Here is a 14,708-nt window from a genome sequence, read left to right as displayed (position 1 = left end):
ACTACAGGCATGCGCCACCATGCCCAGCTAATTTTTTCTATGTATTTTTAGTTGTCTGATTAATTTATTTCTATTTTTAGTAGAGACGGGGTCTCCCTCTTGCTCAGGCTGGTTTCGAACTCCTGAGCTCAAACAGTCTGCCCACCTCGGCCTCCCAGAGAGCTAGGATTATAGGCGTGAGCTACCACGCCCGGCCGCACTCGCTTATTTTTAATTTTGCCTTTTTTCTTTATGGAGTGGCAACTGTTTCATATCTTTAACTCAAATTTGATGACTAAATTTGTGCTCCAAAGCAGGTCCTTTGAAAGTAGATCCTGCCGATGAGGAATTCCTCATATTAAAGCGTTTCAAAGACATACTTTTCACTCTCACGTTCCAGAGCACTTTGAATTTAATCTACACTGAATTTACTCAGTGTGATATTTAGTTCTGGATTTTGACTTTTTGAAATGGAATAGGAGAAAAAGAAGAGCAATGCATTGGCCTACTTCTGTTTTTGATGTAAACTTTATCTTGCTTAGAAATGAACCTAATAAGGGGCAATATGTTTTAACATTATTTACCTCTACTTCTGTTAAAGTCATATAATAAGTCTCAGAATGGGCAACATGACTTCTTTTTATATTTAACCGGTTTGTATTTGGTGGTAGCATTTGTGGCTGCATGTTGCCCAGCACGGGCAGCTTGGTAATGCAGTTGGGAGTTACTTGGTGTCCTATAAAAGAGCTAAGACTACCTGCGGGTATTGGCCCATAGGTTGTTTATTTCTTCACTGCAGGCTGAGACCCCTTAACTCAAAAGCCTGCTGATGCCAGACTCACATTTTTACTCATTCAGTTGTTTCAAACATAGTCCACATAAGCAGATTTTTAGCCTTCTCGAGAAGCTGCACCCAACACATCTGCCAGCCATCGATAAGGAGAAGCCCAGGGCTTAGAGAGACCCCAAGCCTCTCCTGTCCTTCAGAACTCACCCTAGAGACTTCCTCTGTGCTGCAGAGCCACCTCACCTGCACTTGGAGACATCACCTTAAGTGACAGAGTTTCAGACACAGAAAGACAAATGCGTGTTCTCACTCAGAAGCAGGAGCTAGATAATGTGCACATATGGATGTGGAGAGACAGACAGTGGAAACTCAGAAGAGTGTCCCTCCCTCCCCCAGCAGTTCTTCTGTCCATCTGCCCTTCTGATGGTGAGGCTCCCCCCAGCCCCCTTCCCCAGTCCTTTCTCTGCAAACCTATCAAAGCGGCACCCAGAAAAAGGTGTATGTGCTACTGCCAGGTTGTGGTTGTATCTTTCTCCTGATCAGCCCTGAAATCCCTCGAACCCCTTACGCTTGCTTTGTAGCAGAATTGTGGCAGAAATTGGCAAACTAATGAGCCAGTTCGCAAATTCCATGCCGTGTTGCTGCGCCGTGCACTTCAGCGATAGAAAAACCTTTCACCAATGTCTGTCCTGCATGGGAGCAGCACAAGTGTCACTTGTCTTTAATGTCACCAGAACGGAAGTAGGACAGTTAGTTTGAGATTTAACAAGGGAATGAAAATCAGTGGTTGGATTTGGGCGAGAGTGTGTACATGCAGCCTCACGTGACATGCTGTTGGAAAGTTCCCACAGTTTCTTCTGGTCTTCTGCCCACCTTCACCATCTCACCAGCAGCCTGTTCTCCGCCCACTCCTTAGGGTAAGCCCACTCCCTTCTGCCTCAACCTCCCTCCTCCTGCCTTCCCATCCAGTACGACCAAACTTAATGTGCCGTAAACGTTAAGAGTATAAACCTAATCGAGGGCAAGAAGCTAGAGAAAGAAAAGAAAGCTTAAGTTTAGCGTGTGCCTAGATATGCAATCCCCCCCTTTCTTCAAATAGTTGTAGAATTGACAAATAAACAAAACAGTGTGTTATGCTGTGAAGGCTGTGGGCCCTGCTGGAACATGGTGTTGGCTGTGAGTTTCCTGAATATGTGAGGGGTCCCCCTGACAGGACCTCAGTTGCTCTGACTTAAGTCATGGGAATGGGAGCTGAGTTTAAGGGCCACAATTCTGGTAACTGTATACCTGGAAAGCAAGAATGTGACAGATTTGTTTGTCACTCATTGGAAAAAAACCACTTCATATCAGAATCTAAATGTCCATGTCTTTACATCATAATAAGGGAAAAAAATACAAGAAAAACATAAATGCCTGTGTTCCTGACAGAATATCGATTAATTTATACTGTAGTTAGAGTCATTGATAATAAAACCAGTATTTATTTGGATTTAGTCTTTTACCTGGCAAAATACTATAGATGCTAGATCTCCCCCTTTTTTTCACTTAAAGAATTTTGGGGAAAGCCTAAGAAGTCATAAACTGGCACCGATTTGCAACTCCCGGTGAAGCAATGGGCAATAACCATCCATGGCCATTAAGACCATTCTCTAAAAGGCTATGGGGAGTTTGTCATGAACGGATCTGGCTGGCAGTTCCTGAACTCACTGGTCTCTAGTGAAGATGATGAAGAGAGGTGACCAGATATATGCCTCCTGACCGGATCCAGTAGGAAATATGCCACTCCGCCTTTGGCAAGGATTCTTGCCCCAAAAAATCAAACCTAAATCGGATCCAGCCTCTAGAGCTACCCAGCAATTTGCAAGAAATACAGGCAATACAGGAGCACATGAAAACAACACCAGAAGGATGCAGTCAGTAAACTCCAGAACCTGAGAAACTCGACGAGACAAGTGAACCTATTTCTTCAACAAATAATGGCAAGTAAAAAGAAAAAAAAAGATAAAACTTGTTTTATAGTAAAAGAGATTTAAGAGACATAACCAAGTGCAATGTGTGGGTTTTGTTGGAATGTAGATTTGAACAAACCAGCTGCCTACGGCGGAAGGCCAGATGATGACGGGGCGACGGAAGGGGTGCTGGAGTCGAAGCATCTCTTTCCAACCATTTAAAGACGGGATCACTCAGGAATCATCCGTGGATGCTAAGTCTAGAGAGGAATTTAGAAAAGTAGAATATTTACATGGTCTTAAAGTTTCTCTCCCCACAAGCTGCTGTGAGTTGCAAGAGGGAAGGAAAAGACAGTAGTTACACAGTGGAGAAATGAGACAGCACCTTGGCCAGGTGATCAAATGGCCACGTGACCAGTGAGGGACAGATAGACATCGTGCCCCCCTAGATGTGCTGTCCTGAGAAGGACGCTACATCATCTAGGCAGTGTTCTGGCCGAGGATGCAAAACCTGAAGCTAACGGCAAGGGAACATCAAGCCAACTCAAAATCAGGAACATTCTATGGGGGAAAAGGCTGAGGAGGGTGGTTAGCATCACCCTCTGTTTTTAAAAAATGTCAATGCCATAAAAGACAAAAACAGACTTGGAACTGTTCTAGATTAAAGGAGACCAAAGAGACACGACAACCAGAAACACTGCCTGGCCCTAAACTGGATCCTGTACTGAAAGGGGAAAAGCTCTAAAAGACATTTGGGCCAAGTGACAAACCTAGAGTACGAATTTCCTGATTTTTGAAGTTTTATTATGATGGTGTAAAGGAACGTCCCCATTCTTAGGAAATAGTCACTGAAGTATTTTGAGATTAAAGGCCGTGGCATGTGTAACTTTCCCTCCAATGGTTCAGAAAAATACAGAATTATGTATATATACACCTCTAAAGATGGGTGAGAGAAAGAGAGGGAGGGAAATACAAATTATCAAGGAAACAGGATAAAATATTACCATTGTTTTATCTAGGCAGAGGGCATATGGATCTTTGTGCCATTTTATTTTTGCAACTTTTCTGTAAGTTTAAAACTATTTCCAAATAAAACGTTTTTTTATAAAAGACATTTACGAGACAACTGGGGAGGTTTCAACAATGACTGGATATTAGATGAGGATAAAGAACTGATTTGGGGAGCAGTCGTGATATCGCGGTGATGCTAAAGGAAGTCCTTGTGTTCGCTGGTACGCACTGCGGCATCCGCACGCGGAATTCCACCGTAGCTGGGGTTTCCTTGAAACCCCTCGTGGGTGTGGGGCAGGGTAGGTGCGGATCAAACAGGACTGCATGGGTTGATGGTCCTGTGGGCTTCGTTATGTGACCTCCCTGCTTTTGTATATTTGAAAATTTCCAAAAAAGATAAAATAACAAAAAAAGTAAAGAAAAGATCATTTGTTTGAGTTTTATTTCAAGAAGTACTTCATGTGTATTCTTGTGTGGGTCTTGAGTTGTTTGCATTGCATTAATATTAAATGATTTTTAAAATTTGTATTTCTCCCTTTGTTATGTATTGTTTATTTTCATTTCAGGAAGCCATCATTCTTCCACAGGCAATGAAGTAATAGAAATGGAATTACCAGTGGAAGGTTAGAAAAATGAAGCATTTTCTCTTTCTCTCTCTTTTTTTTTTTTAACTTTCCAGCATTTTGCAGAGAACATACCCTTTTAAACACGTTTGAAAATAAAGAAGGTGACTTCCTGGCATGCCTGCCGCCTTAGAAAACTGGTTGAGTCCTCGTCCTAACATATAATATTAAGGGACCTATCACTTTTACTTTTCTGATCTGTAAGTGATTCTACTTAAAGCACCTGGATATAGAAGTTGACTTTGAACCAGTGCTGTTTGTTGCTTTATTTCATTGTGTCTTTTGATGTGGCATGCCAAAATTGTTTTGGACAGAGTTACATAGTATTTTAGGAAATTCTTGAATTAGAAGTAAAATGTGATGATACTTCCCTCCATTCATATATAAATCTTGAGAATAAAGCCTGAATTCTGAAAGTGATTTATGTATGTTCAAGATAAAATTAATAAAGGAGACTTCCTCTCCAAACCTAGAGGCATGAAACAACTTTGTCAGTGTATGGGCAAGATGATCTTGCTTTTAGGAGTTGTGTATCTGTCTAAGACAGATACTAACTAGTGTAGTACAAAGTGACTTCAGGTTTTTTCTCTGAATCAAGAGCATTCTCCAGGGAGCTGACCTATAGTTATTTTTAGTAGCAATTTATCCAGTCCTCTGACCCAAAAACAATTCTGATAGATTTTGTCCAGGGGAAGAGACTACAGTGAGATAGAGTCCAGTCTTAGAATTGTTTATTCACTCTTAAAGTTAGTCATTTTGAACCTACTTGCTTTAAACCAAGAAGACAAATTGATTCTGTCATTATTTAACTTTGATTTATTTTTTTAATTATGTTAAGAAATACATAACATAAATTTTCATCTTAACCATTTCTAAGTGTACAGCTCAGTAGCATTAACTACATTCACATTGTTGCAAAACAGATCTTCAGAACTTACTTAACTTGCAAATCTGAAACTCTGTCTTCTTTGAACAGCAATTCCCTCTTTCCCCACTGTCCCCAGCCCCTGGCAACCACCATTCTGCTTTCTGTTTCTGTGAAACTGACACCTTTAGACGACACATACTAGTAGAATCCTACTGAGTTCATCTTTCTGTGCCTGGCTGACTTCACTTAATATAATGTCCTCAAGGTTCATCCATGCTGTAGCATGGGACAGGATTCTTCCCTTTATTTTTTGTTTTCTTTTTCTTCAATTCAGTCTCCGAATTTCTTGGGGTGTTGGGGAGGGAAATTATTTCTAATTCAGCTTAAATCTGTTCCTCTTTTACATCATTTTACTTCCCTTTGTAAAGGGAAGTAGATATTGCTAGATATTAGTAGTAGGTATTATTTGTAGTAGGCCTGTTAGCTATTGTTCGGTCATTTTTTAAAATAAATAGTGTTTAGAAAGAAGACCTATGTAGGATATAGGTAGGAGTCAGTTGTACAGTCAGAATTACTCCATTGGATGTTGGCTTTTGAAACAACTTTATTTCCAGCTGCACGGTGGTTCACACCTATAATCCCAGTGCTTTGGGAGGCTCATTTGTAGCATCCCTTAAGGCCAGGAGTTCAAGACCAGCCTGGGCAACATGGTGAGACCCCATCTCTACAAAAAAATTTAAAAATTAGCTAGGCATGGTGGTGCACACCGGTAGTCCCAGCTACTCAGGAGGCTGAGGCAGTAGGATCACTTGAGCCCAGAAGTTTGAGGCTGCAGTGAGCTAGGATCGTGCCAGTATACTCCAGCCTGGGTGACAGAGCGAGACCCTGTCTCTAAAAGAAAGAAAGAGAGAGAGGAGAGAGAGAGGGAAAAAAAGGAAGGAAAGAAAAGAAGAAAGAAGGGAAGGAAAGAAAGACTTTATTTTTGGCGATATTTTTATTATCATAATACAGTGCAAAGTCCATTTATAATAGAACTGAATTCATTTCTGAAATAACTATAGATTCACAAGAAGCTACGAAAAGAGTACAGAGAAGTCCCATGCACCTTCACCATTTTGCTCCAAAGGTCAAAACAGCTACATTAGTTTTGAGTTCTAGTATTTCCTCCTTTACAAAGAATTAATATAACCTAAATTAATATAGCCTAAAATGAGCCAGAGTTAGGTGAGAGAATCTCTAGCCAGGTAGGGATTTTATTTATCTTTCTTCTGCCTAGGATTTATTTATACTTTTTGTCTGTATGTAGAACGTAATGTGTACGTCAAAATTGTTGTCTACCAGAACAGTCGATCAAGCTTCCATGTAACAAGCGTGAGTCACGCTGGGGTCCTGCTGGGGTTCCTGGCAGAATAAGAGGGAAACCATTAACCAAAACAAACGGCTTTTTTTTAATCCTAGTAATTCCTGATGACAACAAGAAAACACTATGACCACATGAATCCCATTACCCCAAATAGAAGGATTCTGTGTCCATTAATGTGGGTAACTCTGTGTTATTTGATAATATCTGAACGTTTCCATTTCTCCTTTTATCCCTTATAAGAAGATCCTTTATAAAATTATGTTTTATTATCCTATTATCTCTTATAAAATTAAAATCACCGTTATATTTATTATGTATGAAATGTATTTAAAATGCCAGGATAAGGTCCTTTTTTTGGTATTGGAGCAGTGAAATGCTGGAATATGAGGAGAATACTTAATAATGAATGTCATTTTAGAAATTTCTTTTTTAAGATTCTACTCAGCTGGTCCCTTCAGAAACAAGTGAGGACCCGGAAGCCGAGGTGAAAATCGAAGGTTAGTTACCAAAAGCCTCGTCACAGCCCAATGCCGAGTATGGTTTTCGTTCTTTCTGTAACAAAAAGGATTACTGTGGGGAAAGGTTGAAGTGGATACGTGTGTGGGGGGGACTAGAGCAGCCCGTGTTCCCCTCAGGGCCCAGTGCCTGGGCGTTTTAGACAGCAGAATCCAGCCGGGCTTCACAGTAAGCGCATATTATGTTGCTTATGGGGAAAATTCAGGAATCCACCAGACTATGTGAATAGACAGCCCTTCTGCAGGGTTTTAGGTCCAACAGCTTTGTCAGAAATTGCGTGACGCTGCTGTCAGGTCACAGAGCACAGACACGTTGCTTCCTGTCCAGGGATGATGTCGCAGACCCACAGCAGGAGGCCATGTATTTCCAGATGGATTTTCCATCAGTGAGGACGGATTGTGCCGACTCATCTGCACTTGAAGTCAGCAGGGCTGAGTAGCTTTGTGGATAAGAATCGGTATTTACCTGGCCCAGTTGGGGTCCTCCCAGGGTGTCAGTGTGGCCTCCGGCGCACTTGATTTTGGACCGTCCTTCTGAGCCATCAGTCACTTGAGATTTTTTTTTTCCTTTAACTTCCACAAAAGGAAATCCTTGAAGTACGTTAAAATTTTTTTTATTGAGGTAAAATTCACATAACATAAAATCAACCATTTCATATAGAATCTCAGGCCTTACTCAGACCTAATTTTTCAGAATGTGCAAGCTCCCTAGGTGATTTGCATGTAGTTTAAAGTTTGAGTCACTAACGTACAACATTTACATTCTGTTATTCTGCTTCCCATGTTCGTTTCAATCTTAGTTCTTCTAAATGTGGAATGTTCACTGCCAGTCCCCTTGCTGTGTTTTCCCAAGTTATCTCTTGTTTTGGTAATGTTCATTTTCTAGTAATTTCCTCTGGAAGAGCTCATGGGGAGAATATACCATGACTTGTGTATTCTTGATTGGTTTGTAGTCTTTATACTAGAAGGAGAGTTTCATTAGATATAAAAATCCTTCACTCATATTTTCTGTGTATCTGATAAATTTAAGTATATTATCTTTGGGGGTTGAAGTGCTGTAGAGAAATTTGAGGCCAACCTGATTTTTAATCCCTTAAAAATGACAAATTTTTTTTTTCCTTTCTGCTTAAGCCCTAATGTTGGTATTAACGGAAATGGGTCCATTTTCCCAGCACTGGTGCCCTTTCAGTAGGAAGACTCCTTTTAGGAAAATTTTCCCAAATTGTTTTATTTCATCAGTACTGTTTTCTTCCATAAGGAATCCAAATAAACATTGCCGACAGCTGAATTAAAAAAAGAAATAAACATATAGTGCATCTCCTCCTCATGTCTTGTGTTTCTGCTGCCTTTGTTCAGATCCTTTTTCTCTCTTTTTTATATCTATTTCACTTCATTCACTTGTCTTATTGCGACCCTCTGTGCCCCTTCCCCTGACCTCCGCAGTGTCCCTTGGATTCGTGCTGGTCCGTTTCACCTTCATTTCTGCATTTCATTATTTTCTTCTACTTAAAAACAACAACCATTTCAAATCAAGCAATTCAGTAGCATTTCATACATTCACAGCGTTGTACAACTGTCACCTCTGTCTAGTTCCAAAACATTTCTGTCACCCAAAAGAAAGCCCCACACCCCACTAAGCAGTTGTTCCCCATCCTTCCCTCCCACTGGCCCTTGGTGGCCCCCAATCTGCTTTCTATCCCAGTGGATGTGCCCATTCTAGGTATCCATATAAATGGAATTGTATAATAAGTGACCTGGCTCCTTTCACTTAATATCCTCAAGGTTCATCTGTGTTGTAGCATGTGTCAGAACTTCCTTCCTTTTTAAGGCGGAATAATATTTCATTGTATTTATAAATAATAATTTGTCCATTCATCCATTGATGGACATTTGGGTTGTTTCCTTAAAGTACTTTTAAGAATGTAAAGAGAAAAATCACATGTTGGAGTCAAAGTCCAAGACTAATTTAAATGCTGGTCAATGGAAAATATTCTCCGTGGTGGCCTCTGTGTTGTGCTGTTGTTTTTTTGGGATATCACAATTGTATAGGGAGTGTGGGCCTAAGCATAGTTTTGTTCTGGATAGCAGTTTTTTAAAGAATTAGCCATAAATAATTTTGTGAATAATTTAGCCACTAATGTGCATGCATCTAGCAAAGCACTAATGCATTTGGAAGTCCACCTATAGGTGTTTTCTTGTCCTCCTTTGTCTAACAAGGATTATTAAGATGACTGGTAGAATATGGAGCCAGATGAGAAGTTTTAAACTAACCTCAATTAAGCAGTCAACTCAAGAAAGTCATTGTTTAAAGATGGAAGAGTTTTAGAGGAGTTAAGACACCATGCCCACATGGTGGCTTATTCCTATAATCCTAACACTCTGGGAGGCTGAGAAGGGAGGATAACTTGAGGTCAAGAGTTAAAGACCAGCCTGAGCAAGAGTGAGACCCTGTCTCTACTAAAAAATAGAAAAAATTAGCCTGGCATGGTGGCACTCTAGGCCAGGCAATAGAGTGAGACTCTGTCTAAAAAAAAAAAAAAAAAAAATACTTAGACCCATTGATGAAAAGTGCCATCCATTTATTTGAAATGTGCAGGGTAATTAATAGATTAACTGCTAATTTTTATGCAATAATTATAGTTGGATTTGATCCATTTAAAAAGTGACATTGTGTTTGGGTATGATGTGACAGATTTTTAGATTTTGAAGAATAAGTTTTAATGATAAAACATAAGCACTTTGGTTATGTCAGAAATATGAGTATCTGAACATTGTCTGGCACTGTCTGTTAACTGGTTTTGATGACCTGAATTTGGCTCTGGGTCTTTTGGAGGCTTAGGAGTGTTAAGTGTTCCGTGGTATTTTCCTTACTTCAGGGTGGCGATGGAGCCCCACAGGAGTTTCAGTCATCTCTTAATATTGAACCTGGTTGTTACAGTCAGACTTTCCAGGATTTGTTCAGAAAAATGAGTAATTATAAGGTCAAGAACAACAAATTTTCCCACATTTCCTCCAAAAATTCTATGTTTGAAGCAGCATGGCACCAAGGAAAAGCCTGAGGGCTTTTGTTGACAACGAGGCTGCTCTTGTCCCTTTGAGGACTTGCCCTCCACGTGCAGACGAGCAAACGCCCAGTGCTGGATCATCTCGGAACCCACGGACTGACCGCTGAGCGCCTCGGAGAGGACTGCACAGGCTCATTTATATTTTTCACATATAGCTTAAGTGAATATTGTGTTTATCATGTGACCAGAAAACATGCTAACATCAGCTGTGCTTTTACTATTAATATTTAACCATGTCTGGGCCTTTCCTTGACTGTGTCCATTAAATCATTTTTCTTAGGATGTCTTCTTTTTAAATGTCCTCTAGGACATGTTTATATATCTTATTTCCTGTTTTCCTCCTTTGCATTGAGAATAACAACAAAGGAAATATAATTTTAACATCCTTCTTTTATTTATTTTTTTGTTTGTTTGTTTTTGTTTTTTAAGACAGAGTCTCGCTCTGTCGCCTGGGCTAGAGTGCCGTGGCGTCAGCCTAGCTCACAGCAACCTCAAACTCCTAGGCTCAAGAGGTCATCCTGCCTCAGCCTCCCAAGTAGCTGGGACTGCAGGTGCGCAGCACTACGCCTGGCTAATTTTTTCTATTTTTAGTAGAGACCGGGTCTCGCTCTTGCTCAGGCTGCTCTGAAACGCCTGAGCTGAAGTGATCCTCCTGCCTCGGCCTCCCAGCGTGCTAGGATTACAGGTGTGAGTTATCACACCCGGCCTAACACCCTTCTTCTAAAATAAAATTAGACTTAACTGAAGCATTTGCTAGGGGCTGAGAGTGAAATAAAAGTCATTGTGCAGTTGCTTCCTTTTGACAGCAGCATTGGACTGCAGAGACTCAAGTATCAACTGACACCACCTTCTCATCCCGCAACTCAGTGTTCTCTGCATTTTAAAAAATTCAGTCTGGGCTTCTGATCAAAGTGGCACTTTGACATTTTTAGAAGAGAGTTGGCCTTATTTTCTGTAAATTCTAAACTTCAGTTTCTGTTTTAAGGAAACACAAATTCACCCAACATTACAAATTCTGCATCGGGTGTTGAAGATCTTAACATCGTTCAGGTGACTGTTCCAGGTATGGATGTTTATCTGGCTTTATGATAATTGACTTTATATTTTTCATTTCATCTTAACCATGTTATGGCACAGGTTAGCCTCTTGGGAATGTTGTTTTTCACTTAGTTCACCCTGACAACCAAGGAATGACAACTCAGGAATATAAAATATGCTGCAGATGGCCACCACCTAGTATCTTGCTCATAACTGACATCATTAATCACATGTATTGCTTCTGCTGCCAAGCCTTGGGCATTACCTGGAAAATCTATCTTAGGGCAGGAAATTCTAAGCACTAGCCACTGTTGAATTGGAATTGGCCACAGAGGTGAAATTTAATTGCTGTCCATCATTAAATAATCTTCTTTTCTGAATATGTGTATGTAAGATATATCTGGAAAGATACAAAAGAATCTATTAACACAGTTCCTCCAATGAAAGAAAATGAGAGCTGAGATTGGGATGGGAGAGAGATGTTTCTACACACTGTTTTATAGTTTTAAACCTCTTGAATTTTAAACTGTGTGATTAGTTATTCAAAATTAAAGAATATTTTAAAGTATTAAAAAATATTCCCTTTTAATCCTAGTATGTCTTATTCCTTTTACTTGTCATATTTCATTGTCTATGATTTCTATGATAATGTTGAAAGTGGTGGTGAAAGTAGTCATTGTAGTGCTACATGATATTGAGAATGTTCCCTAAAAGTCAGTGCCCCCTAAAAGCTTGTGTTCAGTGTACAATTCAATAATTTACATAGGGTTATAATTTGGAAAATTCTCTATTATCTATAATGGCTTTTATTTACAAATTTCTAAAATGCTTAATTTATTGCTAAAGTAAACTGAACAAGTCAGGTAAAGTGCTTTCTTCAGTGCTAACAGGCATTTCCTCCAACAGCTTTCTTGGGAGAAAATACATTAATAACCCTGGTTGTTTATTTAATTGTTTTTAGACAATGAAAAGGAAAGATTGTCAAGCATTGAAAAGATTAAACAGCTAAGAGAACAAGTCAATGACCTCTTTAGCCGAAAATTTGGTAAGTTTTTATACTGTTACATATCCAGAATTTATATACTTGAAATACTTTTTTATTTGCCAAAATAAGATTTTATTTTGAAAGTCATTTGAAAGACACCAAGAAGGAAGGAGACCTAAGACTCAACGGATGCCCCCACCAATGGTCTTTGTCATGCCAAAAAGTTGCTTTCTCTGATAGTTCCTATTTTTAGCTTCCTGGAGAAGAGATCTTTTCCTATAAGCCACCATCTTCATTTTTTTCATATAGTAGAGATTTACTTCCAGGAAACAGTGTGTTAATTGGAGATGGGTATTTTTTGAAAAGCATCAAGGTAGATCTAATATGTTCAACAAAGTTGTGGGGGAGGAGGCTTGGCCAAAGGTGAAGTGGAAAGGTTCTCTAGTATTTGCTTCTCATCTTGCTGCAACCAGAAATCCACATGTGGAAATGGCACCCAGGAAAAAGGTCCTATGCAAAGTTGTTCTGTCTTTGCACCAGAAATGCCAATCATTGGTCCTCCTGTTAAAGCCCACGCCGCACACAGCTCCTCCTCTGGCCCTGGATCTTGCAAGAAGACTCTGTAAATCTCTGCAGACATTAACAGCAATGCCATAAATTACTGGAAAGTGGTTTTCATTTTCTTCTCATTTAATTCTGTCACACATAATGTCACTAAGTGCATGTCATCTTCTTGTCTGTGAAATTCACTGAGAAGTTGATGAGTAAGTTTTTGTGACAACTGCCTATCGTCACTGAAGCCTCCCACGAGGTGTACTTCCAGCCTTCCACACTGAGCGTAGTCGGAAAATAATTTTTTGGAGTTCACAGTCAAGGGGACCTCAGCTTTGGTGTCGGTTTCATCACAATGTGTCAGGCAGGTAGCCCCATTACCTGTGTGCCTCAGGACCACAATGTGACAAGTGGTGGCATCATCAGAACCCAAAATGGAGATGGAGCCATCCTTTGGGGAGGTCACTGCAAGCTCTCTTTGCTGAACATACTGAAGGCCCTGGGGTCCCGCTCGTTGAACAGACTGACCTCTGGGAAGTCTGGCTCTTTCCTCCAGAGGCAGGTGGGCTCCGATGAGGTCCCCGGCAGACTGTGGAAGCCGCACTTGCCACCCCTCAACAAGGATCGGCATCTCGGAGGCAGCTGCCCGGGCAGGCCCAGGGAGGCAGTTGCCTCCCCAGCCCCTGGCACCTGCCACCCCCATGCCTCGGGCCCAGAATACTCCTTTTTAAAAGAATACTTTATCTTATAAGAAATTGATCTTTTTGTGAAAGAGCTATGATCAAAATTGTTTGGTGTGTATTTTTACTGAAGAGCTTTCACATGAAAGTACTGACTAATTGTTAATATAATAATAATAACAGCTATCTTTGATTTACTGAGTTCTTATCCTGGATGAGTATTATTTTTTGTGCTTGACATCTGTTTAATCACTTAATCACTTAATCCTCCCAAGAACCTTTCAGGTAGGTGCCGTGATAATTCCTGTTTAATAGATGGAGAAACTGAGTCTGCCACACTGCCCAAGCCAATGTCAAAATCAATAAAATTACGCTCACGCATCATAACCACTGATAAAGCAACGATGGCTTCACCAGTATTGTCATCTGATGAGAATGACTTTAAAATTCTGACATTAAAGCATGGTTTGGGAAGGGTAAGTGGCAAACCCAGCTAGTTTTATGCTGCTCGTCTTGTCACAGGTGAAGCAATTGGTGTGGATTTCCCGGTGAAAGTTCCCTACCGGAAAATCACATTCAACCCTGGCTGTGTGGTGGTCGACGGCATGCCCCCGGGGGTAGTATTCAAAGCCCCTGGGTACCTGGAAATCAGCTCTATGCGGAGGATCTTGGATGCAGCAGAGTTTATCAAATTTACGGTCATTAGGTAAGTGAGTTCCCTTGCTTGGTCATGAGAACGAATCTGGAGCGTGTAACTTGCCCAGGTAGGCAAGCGTCAGCCCAGGGATTTCTGCCCCAGGTGGGGGCCGTGCAGTTAACTGCTGGGCTGTGTTGCTTCTCACCCTCATTTCATTGTCTTCTGTTTCTGCAAGTTGTGTCCCTGTTCCTGTTTCTTGGTGATCGTGGGCAGCCGTCCCAGTTTTAGCTCCCACTGCACTTAGCATAGAATTGACACTCAGCAAAGCTCGTCCAGTAGAACTCAGTGGACAGGAGAGGTGATACTACCGAGAGAGCATAAATTAAAGAAGGGGGGAAGGAAACATGAGCCTCATTGCATTTACCAATGTCTCTTTCTCTTCAGACCGCTTCCAGGACTTGAGCTTAGTAACGGTGAGTATTCTGTGTGGTGAGAAGAACGTTCCAGCACTGTGTGCTGTGTGAAGTGTCTCCGTGGGCACTCACCGTGGGCTCCTTGCTTCTTGAGTCTTGAGCCTCAGAGCAAAGCATGCGGCTTCTGATGGGTACTTTATTTTTCCCTGCACGTCATAAAGTTCTATAATTCTGTGGCTTGAG

The 14,708-nt window shown here is 40.8% G+C and overlaps 1 protein-coding gene and 1 pseudogene across 1 annotated transcript in view; one reads left to right on the top strand and one right to left on the bottom strand.

The window, feature by feature from the left end:
• Positions 1 to 14,708, top strand: part of GTF2IRD2B (GTF2I repeat domain containing 2B) — a 51,588-nt gene that overhangs the window by 33,647 nt on the left and 3,233 nt on the right. The window contains exons 10-15 of the mRNA XM_012640337.1: positions 4,293 to 4,349; positions 7,015 to 7,077; positions 11,146 to 11,223; positions 12,160 to 12,243; positions 13,938 to 14,121; positions 14,497 to 14,525. Coding sequence (XP_012495791.1) covers positions 4,293 to 4,349; positions 7,015 to 7,077; positions 11,146 to 11,223; positions 12,160 to 12,243; positions 13,938 to 14,121; positions 14,497 to 14,525 — 495 coding nt within the window. The remainder of the gene's footprint in view (positions 1 to 4,292; positions 4,350 to 7,014; positions 7,078 to 11,145; positions 11,224 to 12,159; positions 12,244 to 13,937; positions 14,122 to 14,496; positions 14,526 to 14,708) is intronic.
• On the bottom strand, positions 12,433 to 13,366 carry LOC105807062 (annotated as a pseudogene).

The sequence above is a fragment of the Propithecus coquereli genome, unplaced genomic scaffold (assembly GCF_000956105.1).
Source record: "Propithecus coquereli isolate 6110/MARCELLA unplaced genomic scaffold, Pcoq_1.0 Scaffold150, whole genome shotgun sequence".
Taxonomy (NCBI): Eukaryota; Metazoa; Chordata; class Mammalia; order Primates; family Indriidae; genus Propithecus; species Propithecus coquereli.
This window is presented reverse-complemented; position numbering and strand designations above follow the sequence as displayed.